This window comes from Salmo trutta, chromosome 9 (genome assembly GCF_901001165.1).
Source record: "Salmo trutta chromosome 9, fSalTru1.1, whole genome shotgun sequence".
In the NCBI taxonomy this organism is placed as follows: Eukaryota; Metazoa; Chordata; class Actinopteri; order Salmoniformes; family Salmonidae; genus Salmo; species Salmo trutta.
This window is the reverse complement of record NC_042965.1, coordinates 42420096-42432168: the sequence shown is the minus strand read 5'-3', so window position 1 is coordinate 42432168 and position 12073 is coordinate 42420096. Positions and strand designations below refer to the sequence as shown.

The 12073-nt window shown below is 41.9% G+C and overlaps 1 protein-coding gene across 1 annotated transcript in view; it reads right to left on the bottom strand.

Annotated features, from left to right (window-relative positions):
• The window catches only part of LOC115199674 (extracellular matrix protein FRAS1), a 151813-nt gene that overhangs the window by 78577 nt on the left and 61163 nt on the right, over nt 1-12073 (bottom strand). Inside the window, exon 15 of the mRNA XM_029761980.1 lies at nt 11439-11582. Within this exon, the coding sequence (XP_029617840.1) occupies nt 11439-11582 (144 nt within the window). The remainder of the gene's footprint in view (nt 1-11438; nt 11583-12073) is intronic.

Below are 12073 nucleotides of genomic sequence, written 5' to 3'. Positions count from 1 at the left end.
ATTCCCCCTATCACCCTTATAAACACTATCACCACTATCACCCCTATCACTACTGGCACCACTATCACCCCTATCACCACTATCACCCATATAAATACTATCACCCCTATCACCCATGTCACTCCTATAAAAACGATCACCCCTGTCACCACTGTCATCACTATCACCCCGATCACCACTGTCACCCCTATCACCACTGTCACCCCTATCACCACTGTCACCACTGTCACCCCTATCACCACTGTCACCCCTATCACCCCTATCACCACCGTCACCCCTATCACCCTGATCACCACTGTCACCCCGATCACCCCTATCATGGTCACCCAAAGGCCTAGATAATAAAGAATACCTCTTTATCTAATGATGTGACTGGCTAGCTGGCTGACTGGCTGGCTGGCTGGCTGGCTGGCTGACTGGCTGGCTGACTGGCTGGCTAGCTGGCTGACTGGCTGGCTGGCTGATTGACTGGCTGACTTGCTTTCTGGGGAAAATAATCTTTGAGCCAGTCTGAGATGCTTATATTTCTTATCAGAGAGGGATAGAAAGAGAGAGAGAGAGACATTGCTTTGGCAATGTTAACATATGTTTCCCATGCCAATAAAGCCCCTTGAATTGAATTGGAGAGAGAGAGAGAGAGACAGAGGGAGAGAGAGAGAGAGACAGAGAGAGACAGAGAGAGAGAGAGAGAGAGAGAGAGAGAGAGAGAGAGAGAGAGAAGATAGTGCCATGAGTGACTGGCAGTGTTAGACATCTTGAGCCAGTCTGACATGCTGTGGGTCAAAGAGTAAAGGAGATTGTGCCAACCTGGTGAGAGTCAGATAAAGGAGAGGGATGAAGAGAGGGATCAGGGTGGGAGGTATAAGATTAGAGGATAGGAGAAACGATAACCATAATGTACGTTTTCTGTCTTTATTTTGGTTCAGCAGAGAGATGGGAGAGGAAACAAAGGATTTAAAGTTGGTCACACCCACATCAATCTATACAGACACCTTAAAGGTGTAAATGTGTGTGTGTTGATTAGCACAGGAAGGCCATAGACGTTAAATGGTGCATGTCGTATTCACACGCGCACGCACGCACGCACACACACACACACACACACACACACACACACACACAGTAGCTCCTCTCTGCTGTGCGGGCCTCTGTCTCTCCGTCTCTGCTGCACCTACCCAGGTGAGACCTCCTCTCAGTGTGGCCTGGAGCCAACATCAACACACTAAAGACAAAACTCCTCCTACTGTTTCATATCCACATATCAACCCTCCCCATGTCACATTAAATCATATCAACCCTCCCTATATCACATTAAATCATATCAACCCTCCCCATCTAACATTAAATCATATCAACCCTCCCTATATCACATTAAATCATATCAACCCTCCCCATATCACATTAAATCATATCAACCCTCCCCATGTCACATTAAATCATATCAACCCTCCCCATGTAACATTAAATCATATCAACCCTCCCCATGTCACATTAAATCATATCAACCCTCCCTATATCACATTAAATCATATCAACCCTCCCCATGTCACATTAAATCATATCAACCCTCCCCATGTAACATTAAATCATATCAACCCTCCCCCTTTCACATTAAATCATATCAACCCTCCCCATGTAACATTAAATCATATCAACCCTCCCCATGTCACATTAAATCATATCAACCCTCCCCATGTCACATTAAATCATATCAACCCTCCCTATATCACATTAAATCATATCAACCCTCCCCATGTCACATTAAATCATATCAACCCTCCCCATGTCACATTAAATCATATCAACCCTCCCTATATCACATTAAATCATATCAACCCTCCCCATGTCACATTAAATCATATCAACCCTCCCTATATCACATTAAATCATATCAACCCTCCCCATGTCACATTAAATCATATCAACCCTCCCTATATCACATTAAATCATATCAACCCTCCCCATGTCACATTAAATCATATCAACCCTCCCCCTTTCACTTCTTCCCACTGGGGCAGAACACTAGTTACTAAGATTTATGAGAGGTTAATATTACAGCCACTCCAACTCCAAGTCTCTTTTAAAGCTTTCTCACCACTAAAACAAATAGCCTTGGTGCTGAATTCTAAGAGTGGTGCTTCAGGGATAGATAGATAGATAGATAGAGAGAGAGAGAGAGAGAGAGAGAGAGAGAGAGAGAGAGAGAAATTAGGTTATAGAAGGATAGTGAGAGAGAAAGAGAGCGAGTGTTGGGGGAAAAACATACAACATTATAAAATCCATGTACACAAAAAACAACTGTGGGGTTAAAATTGGCAAAAGCCACACACATTTCTTCCCACATGGCCGTGGGGTGAGACAGGGATGCAGCTTAAGCCCCAGCCTCTTCACTATATATATCAATGAATTGGCGAGGGCACTAGAACAGTCTGCAACACCCGGCCCTCACCTACTAGAATCTGAAGTCAAATGTCTACTGTTTGCTGATGATCTGGTGCTTCTGTCACCAACCAAGGAGGGCCTACAGCAGCACCTAGATCTTCTGCCAGACCTGGGCCCTGACAGTAAATCTCAGTAAGACCAAAATAATGGTGTTCCAAAAAAGTTCCAGTCGCCAGGACCAAAATACAAATTCCATCTAGACACCGTTGCCCTAGAGCACACAAAAAACTATACATACCTCGGCCTAAACATCAGCGCCACAGGTAACTTCCACAAAGCTGTGAACGATCTGAGAGACAAGAAGGGCCTTCTATGCCATCAAAAGGAACATAAAATTCAACACACCAATTAGGATCTGGCTAAAAATAATTGAATCAGTTATAGAACCCATTGCCCTTTATGGTTGTGAGGTCTGGGTTCTGCTCACCAACCAAGAGTTGACAAAATGGGAGAAACACCAAATTGAGACTCTACATGCAGAATTCAGTAAACAATATCCTCTGTGTACAACGTAAAACACCAAATAATGCATACAGAGTAGAACAAGGCTGATACCCACTAATTATCAAAATCCAGAAAAGAGACGTTCAATCCTACAACCACCTAAAAGGAAGTGATTCCCAAACCTCCCATAAATAACAAAGCCATCTCCTACAGAGAGATGAACCTGGAGAAGAGTCCCCTAAGCAAGCTGATTCTGAGGCTCTCTTCACAAACACAAACAGCCCCAGGACAGCAACACAATTAGACCCAACCAAATCATGAGAAAACAAAAGGATAATTACTTCACACATTGAAAAGTATTAACAAAACAACAGAGCAAACTAGAATGCTATTTGACCCTAAACAGAGAGTACACAGTGGCAGAATACCTGACCACTGTGACTGACCCAACTTAACGAAAGCTTTGACTATGTACAGACTCAGAGAGCAGAGCCTTGCTATTGAGAAAGGCCACCGCAGGCAGACCTGGCTCTCAAGAGAAGACAGGCTATGTGCACACTGCCCACAAAATGAGGTGGAAACTGAGCTGCACTTCCTAACCTCCTGCCAAATGTATGACCATATTAGAGACAAATATTTCCCTCAGATTACACAGATCCACAAAGAATTTGAAAACAAATATTGGGTGAAATACCACAGTGTTCCATCACAGCAGCAAGATTTGTGACCTGTTACCACAAGAAAAGGGAAGTGAAGAACAAACACCATTGTAACTCATTTATTTATTGTACCTTTATTTAACCAGGCAAGTGAGTTAAGAACAAATTCTTATTTTCAATGACAGCCAAGGAACAGTGGGTTAACTGCCTTTTTCAGGAGCAGAATAACAGATTTGTACCTTGTCAGCTCGGGGATTTGAATTTGCAACCTTTCGGTTACTAGTCCAACACTCTAACCACTAGGCCCAATGTAATGTCTACTGTATTTCACTTGCTTTGGCAATGTGTTTCACATGCCAATAAAGGCCGTTGAATTGAATTGAGAGAGATAGATGAATTTAGAGAATAGACAGCTGAGGAGATCTGAGGATAGCTGAGTTTTTTTTATATGACTGTAGTCTCTACTGGCTCTTCTTGTTAGAGTAGAGAAGATACATCTGATGAAAGATTTAACACCAGATGCACAGCCATCAAAGATTAAACTGAGCTGGAAAAGAGTCTAGTCCAGAGCTGATAGATTCACCCTGCTTGATCCGTTAAATATTAAACGAGCTGGGCCATTTAGGAGCTGTTTACCATAATCTGAGTCAGATTCGGGGTCACCTTGGAACAGAAGAGAGCACATAGTAGTTCTGAGCAATTAAATGTCTGTTAGTTTTCGATTTTTAAACAACTAATTGACCGACTTTGGTTTAATTATTTAACATTCTATTTTGTTAGTTTTTCTTCTCTGAGCTCAATGTGCACATCGCACAGTTTGTCTAGAGATAAAAATCAGATCCAGACTGAACTGTGCAATGTAGTAGGGAGTTGTAGTTTCCAACAGGCCAACATTCTACATAGCTTAGCGCATAAAACATAGTAATTAACTACAATGACCACAATCCATTGCACATCTACTTGTCCGGTCTGTGTTTCTTTTTACGCCTGCTACGGAAGAGACAGAAGAATGTGTGGTTGTGAGGTGACATAGAGAGCAGCTGTTGCTAGGCGAGGTATCTCTACCTGAAAATACATGATCTAAGTGATTGGTGGTTGTCATAATAGTGGGTTTGTCAGACAGCATAGGCAGCAGCTCTATAGAGATGAGATGATGACTTGGAATTAAATAATAACATTATCAAATAAAACTAATGTAATATACACAACAACTGAAATATTTTAATGGAATAAAGTGATTCAAATATATATGTATATACGTCCTCTATTTACTAGTGCTGAGCGATTAGTGCTTTTTGGGGTTGGTTCGATTTCGGTTTGACTATTAAAAAATAATCACAGTATTTAAATAAAGGTTAAAAGTATATATATATATATGTGTGTGTATTTATATAAATATATGTGTGTGTATTTATATATATATATATATATATGAACCTTTATTTAACTACTGTGATTATTTTATATGTGTGTGTATTTAACCTTTATTTAACTACTGTGATAATTTTTTTATAGTCAAACCGAAACCAAAACGACCCCAAAAAGCACTAATCGCTCAGCACTAGTAAATAGAGGACGTATTCCTGAAAACAGAGTGACGTCAGAATAGAGCCTTGCGGAACACTTTTTCTTTAGAGAAACAGTTAGAAGCTCTCGTAATGTCATCTCTCTCGTAATGTCATTTGTTCATCTCTTTAGGTCTTCTATTTTTCTTCTATCCTTCTCTCAAAAAGCTTCCAGAATATAACAGCGTCTATTCCATTCATATTTTCATTACAGTGTATCGCATTTTTATATGAGTAAGACTTAAAGGACATTTCTGTTCACAGAGACAGTAGGAAGCTGTACATGAAGCTCAGGACAACACCTTTAGCTATGCTAATAGAAGTACAAGCTGAAAACCCCTACACAGAAAGATCTCTGTTCACTGGCCAAAATACTATATATATATACAAAATATACAAAAATTACTATATATATACAAAATATACAAAAAATACTATGTATATATACAAAATATAATATATATATACAAAATATACAAAAAATACTATATATATATATATATATATATATATATATATATATATATATATATATATACATACATACAACACTGTATATATATATAGAGAAAGAGTGAGGGAGATTTTAACTATCTGCACATCATTACTACACTGTTTATAGAAATAATATGACATTTGGAAATGTCTTTATTCTTTTGGAAGATTTGTGAGTGTAATGTTTACTGTATATGTTTTATTGTTTATTTCACTTTTGTATATTATCTACTTCACTTGCTTTGGCAGTGTAAACATATGCCACCCAAGCCAATAAAGCCCTGTGAATTGAATTGAATTGAGAGAGAGAGAGAAAGTAAAGAGTAAGTAATAACCATAGATTTATCCAAGTCTAATTCTCATCTCCTATAGCTTGAAGATTGTATAATAGTTGTGCGGAGGTTGTGGGGAGGTTTTGGGGAGGTTATCTGAGGCGGCATGGGGAATGATACACTCCCTTTCGTTTATTTGAACAGTGAAGCTAAAAGGTTTAGTATTAGCATTTTGGATTTGAGATCAGATGGTTTATATGTGGCGACGGTAAAAAATGGCACCTTTTATTTGAGGGTTATTTCATACATATCTGTTTTACCATTTAGAAATGAAATTACTTTATGTACAGTATCTAGTCCCCCCCAATTGAAAGTGTCATAAGTACTTGGCCAAATTCACTTATTGTGTATTTAAGTGGTCAAAAGTTTAGAATTTGGTCAAATATTCCTAGCATGCAATGATTACATCAAGCTTATGACTCTACAAACTTGTTGGATGCATTTGTAATGTGGTTTGGATGTGTTTCGGGTTAGGTTGTGCCCAATAGAAATTAATGGTAAATAATGCATTGTGTGGGCCTCCCGAGTGTATCTCAGTGCTAGCTGTGTTACTAGAGATTCTGGGTTTGAGTCCAGGCTCTGTCTCAGTGGTCTAAGGTACTGTATCACAGTGCTAGCTGTGTTACTAGAGATTCTGGGTTTGAGTCCAGGCTCTGTCTCAGTGGTCTAAGGTACTGTATCACAGTGCTAGCTGTGTTACTAGAGATTCTGGGTTTGAGTCCAGGCTCTGTCTCAGTGGTCTAAGGTACTGTATCACAGTGCTAGCTGTGTTACTAGAGATTCTGGGTTTGAGTCCAGGCTCTGTCTCAGTGGTCTAAGGTACTGTATCACAGTGCTAGCTGTGTTACTAGAGATTCTGGGTTTGAGTCCAGGCTCTGTCTCAGTGGTCTAAGGTACTGTATCACAGTGCTAGCTGTGTTACTAGAGATTCTGGGTTAGAGTCCAGGCTCTGTCTCAGTGGTCTAAGGTACTGCATCTCAGTGCTAGCTGTGTTACTAGAGATCCTGGGTTAGAGTCCAGGCTCTGTCTCAGTGGTCTAAGGTACTGCATCACAGTGCTAGCTGTGTTACTAGAGATCCTGGGTTAGAGTCCAGGCTCTGTCTCAGTGGTCTAAGGTACTGTATCACAGTGCTAGCTGTGTTACTAGAGACCCTGGGTTAGAGTCTAGGCTCTGTCTCAGTGGTCTAAGGTACTGTATCACAGTGCTAGCTGTGTTACTAGAGATCCTGGTTAGAGTCCAGGCTCTGTCTCAATGGTCTAAGGTACTGCATCTCAGTGCTAGCTGTGCCACTAGAGATTCTGGGTTAGAGTCCAGGCTCTGTCTCAGTGGTCTAAGGTACTGTATCACAGTGCTAGCTGTGTTACTAGAGATCCTGGTTAGAGTCCAGGCTCTGTCTCAATGGTCTAAGGTACTGTATCACAGTGCTAGCTGTGCCACTAGAGATCCTGGTTAGAGTCCAGGCTCTGTCTCAGTGATCTAAGGCACTGCATCTCAGTGCTAGCTGTGTCACTAGAGATTCTGGGTTCGAGTCCAGGATCTGTCGCAGCCGGCCGCGACCGGGAGACCCATGGGGCGGCGCACAATTGGCCCAGCGTCGTTCGGGTTTGGACGGCAGGAATGTCCTTGTCCCATCACGCACTAGCAACTCCTGTGGCGTGATGGGACAAGGTGTAACGGTGTTTCTCTGACACATTGGTGTGGCAGGCTTCCGGGTTAAGTGGGCATTGTGTCAAGAAGCAGTGCGGCTTGGTTGGGTTGTGTTTCGGAGGACGCACAGACCTCGACCTTTGCCTATCCCGAGTCCGTACGGGAGTTGCAGCGATGAGACAAGACTGTAACTACCAATTGGATACCACGAAATTGGGGAGAAAAAGGGGTACAAAAAAAAGTATGTAATGTGTCATTTTGGAGTCACTTTTATTGTAAATAAGAATCTAATATGTTTCTGAACACTTCTACATTAATGTGGATGCTACCATGATTACGTATAATCATTAATGAATTGTGAATAATGATGAGAGAGGAAGTTACAGAGGCGTAACTCTAACTTTCTCGCACATTATAATTCATTATTATTCACATTAACGTAGAAGTCACAAGCATGGTGAAGTCATTGAATGTATGAGTGTCTGGCCATGCAGAAAAGATGAGTGTAGTCTCTCCGTGGCCCAGAAGTGTCAGCAGACATATTTAATTGAACACTGTTTGACTGAGTGGAGAACAGAGGAGAGGCAGGATAACTCCACTGTTTGACTGAGTGGAGAACAGAGGAGAGGCAGGATAACTTCACTGTTTGACTGAGTGGAGAACAGAGGAGAGGCAGGATAACTCCACTGTTTGACTGAGTGGAGAACAGAGGAGAGGCAGGATAACTCCACTGTTTGACTGAGTGGAGAACATAGGAGGGGCAGGATAACTCCACTGTTTGACTGAGTGGAGAACAGAGGAGAGGCAGGATAACTCCACTGTTTGACTGAGTGGAGAACAGAGGAGAGGCAGGATAACTCCACTGTTTGGCTGAGTGGAGAACAGAGGAGAGGCAGGATAACTCCACTGTTTGACTGAGTGGAGAACAGAGGAGAGGCAGGATAACTTCACTGTTTGACTGAGTGGAGAACAGAGGAGAGGCAGGATAACTCCACTGTTTGGCTGAGTGGAGAACATAGGAGAGGCAGGATAACTTCACTGTTTGACTGAGTGGAGAACAGAGGAGAGGCAGGATAACTCCACTGTTTGACTGAGTGGAGAACAGAGGAGAGGCAGGATAACTCCACTGTTTGACTGAGTGGAGAACAGAGGAGAGGCAGGATAACTTCACTGTTTGACTGAGTGGAGAACAGAGGAGAGGCAGGATAACTCCACTGAGTTCAAAACAACTGAGCGTATGTGTCTTAGAAGTACACTGAACAAAAATATCAACGCAACATGTAAAGTGTTGGTCCCATGTTTAAATAAAATATCCCAGAAATGTTCCATACTCACAAAAAGCTTATTTCTCTAAAATCTTTCATTTCTCTAAAATGCCCACATTTGTCTACATCCTGTTAGTGAGCATTTTTCCTTTGCCAAGATAATCCATCCACCTGACAGATGTGGCATATCAAGAAGCTGATTAGACAGCATGATTAATATCCAGCACACTGTGGTGGGGACAATAAAAGGCCACTCACTCTAAAATGTGAAGTTTAGTCACACAACACAATGCCACAGCTGTCTCAAGTTTTGAGGTAGCGTGCAATTGGCATGCTGACTGCAGGAATGTCCACCAGAGCTGATGGCAGATAACTGTATGTTTATTTCTCTACCATAAGTTGCCTCCAACATCATTTTAGAGAATTTGGCAGAACGTCCAACTGGCCTCAAAACCGCAGACCATGTGTAACCACGCCAGCCCAGGATCTCCACATCCAGCTTCTTCACCTGCGGGGTCGTCTGAGACCAGCCACCCGGACTGCAGATGAAACTGCGGGTTTGCATAACCAAAGAATTTCATCACAAACCGTCTCAGGGAAGCTCATCTGCATGCTTTTCGTCCTCACCAGGGTCTGGACCTAACTGGACCTGGGGCTGTGCATTATCATACTGAAACATCAGGTGATGGTGGCAGATGAATGGCACGACAATGGGCTTCAGGATCTTTTCACGGTATCTCTGTCGATTCAAATTGCCATCAATTAAATGCAATTGTGTTCGTTTTCCGTATCTTATGCCTGCCCATACCATAACCCCACCGCCCCCATGGGGCACTCTGTTCACAACGTTGACATCAGCAAACCGCTTGCCCACACAACACCTTACACGCTGTCTGCCATCTGCCCGGTACAGTTGAACCCGGGATTCATCCATGAAGAGCACACTTCTCCAGCGTACCAGTGGCCATCAAAGGTGAGCAGTTCATAGATACCGTGATGAGATCCTGAGGTCCATTGTCGTGCCATTCATCCACCTGCCATCACCTCATGTTTCAGCATGATAATGCATGGCCCCATGTCGCAAGGATCTGTACACAATTCCTGGAAGATGAAAATGTCCCAGTTCTTCCATGGCCTACATACTCACTAGACAACCTTATGGGTCCTGGTCAAACATAGTGCCCCCATTGAGCATGTTTGGGATGCTCTGGATCGACGTGTACAACCGCGTGTTCCAGATCCTGCCAATATCCAGCAACTTCGCACAGCCATTGAAGAGGAGTCTGACAACATTCCACAGGCCACAATGAACAGCCTGATCAACTCTATGTGAAGGAGATGTGTCGCGCTGCATGAGGCAAATGGTCACACCAGATACTGACTGGTTTTCTGATCCACTCCATTACTTTTTGTTTAAGGTCTCTGTGACCAACAGATGCATATCTGTATTCCCAGTCATGTGAAATACATAGATTAGGGCCTAATGAATTTATTTAAATTGACTGATTCCCTTATATGAATTTTAACTCAGTAAAATATTTGAGTTTATATTTTTGTTCAGTGTACTTTTCACATACAAATATTATATGTCCGAACAATTACACCTCCCAAAAATCACACTGACAATGGGGTAGAAGGTTTATTTTGATTGGTGATTTTCTACATTTACCAGAGTGCCATCAGTAGCCTGATTTCAGATGTAAACAGGATTATTAGGGAAATGGTTATTCTTGCAAAGCATGTCAACATTCTAAACAAACTATTATTATAATCTCACTATCCACAGTAATCATATTATTGCGTGAACGTACCCATGCTCAGTGTTTGTTTTCATGTGAATGGCAAGGGACAGTGGATATTGTTTATGATTCAACTTTGATCATCACGCTTATTCAAGTAGTCCTTGAAAAGTTTCCCAAAGAAAGACATTTCTCCAGGGGATTGTCATAAAGTTTCCTTAACTAGACATTTATCCAGGGGATTGTCTTAAAGTTTCCCAAACAAAGACATTACTCCAGGGGATTACAATAACATTTCCTTAACTAGACATTTCTCCAGGGGATTGTCTTAAAGTTTCCTTAACTAGACATTTCTCCAGGGGATTGTCATAAAGTTTCCTTAACTAGACATTTCTCCAGGGGATTGTCTTAAAGTTTCCTAAACAAAGCCATTTCTCCAGGGGATTAAAATAAAGTTTCCTAAACAAAGACATTTTTTCATGGGATTAAAATAAAGTTTCCTAAACAAAGACATTTCTCCAGGGGATTAAAATAAAGTTTCCTAAACAAAGACATTTCTCCAGGGGATTAAAATAAAGTTTCCTAAACAAATACATTTCTCCAGGGGATTAAAATAAAGTTTCCTAAACAAAGACATTTCTCCAGGGGATTAAAATATAGTTTCCTAAACAAATACATTTCTCCAGGGGATTGTCTTAAAGTCCTTAATTGCTCTGAAAAAATTAAGTCAAACTTCAGAAATCCTTCAGTAATTTATTGATATCTTGAACCCACCCACCCACACACACACACTACACCACCCTACCCCCAACACACACATTAACCCCACCCCAACACACACTACCTTACCCTGGCAGTATCCTTGGGGGTGTAGGAACTCTCCCTCAGGACAGCTGGTAGTGCAGTACCCGTTGTGGAATTTGGCCAGGGGTGGGCAGGACACACAGTCAGCCTTGGACGGCCCGCTACACTCCTGGCAGGACGGGTGGCACCCTGGGAGAGGAAGACGGTGTGGGGAGGAGGTGAGGAGAGAGGGGGAGGAGGGTGTGGGGAGGAGGTGAGGAGAGAGATCAAATCATGAGAAAACAAAAAGATAATTACTTGACACATTGGAAAGAATTAACAAAAAAAACGAGGAAACTAGAATGCTATTTGGCCCTAAACAAAGAGTACACTGAATACCTGACCACTGTGACTGACCCAAACTTAAGGAAATCTTTGACTATGTACAGACTCAGTGAGCATAGCCTTGCTATTGAGAAAGGCCACCGTAGGCAGACATGGCTCTCAAGAGAAGACAGGCTATGTGCACACTGCCCACAAAATGAGGTGGAAACTGAGCTGCACTTCCTAACCTCCTGCCCAATGTATGACAATATTAGAGACACATATTTCCCTCAGATTACACAGATCCACAAAGAATTCAAAAACAAACCCGATTTTGATAAACTCCCATATCTACTGGGTGAAATACCACAGTGTGC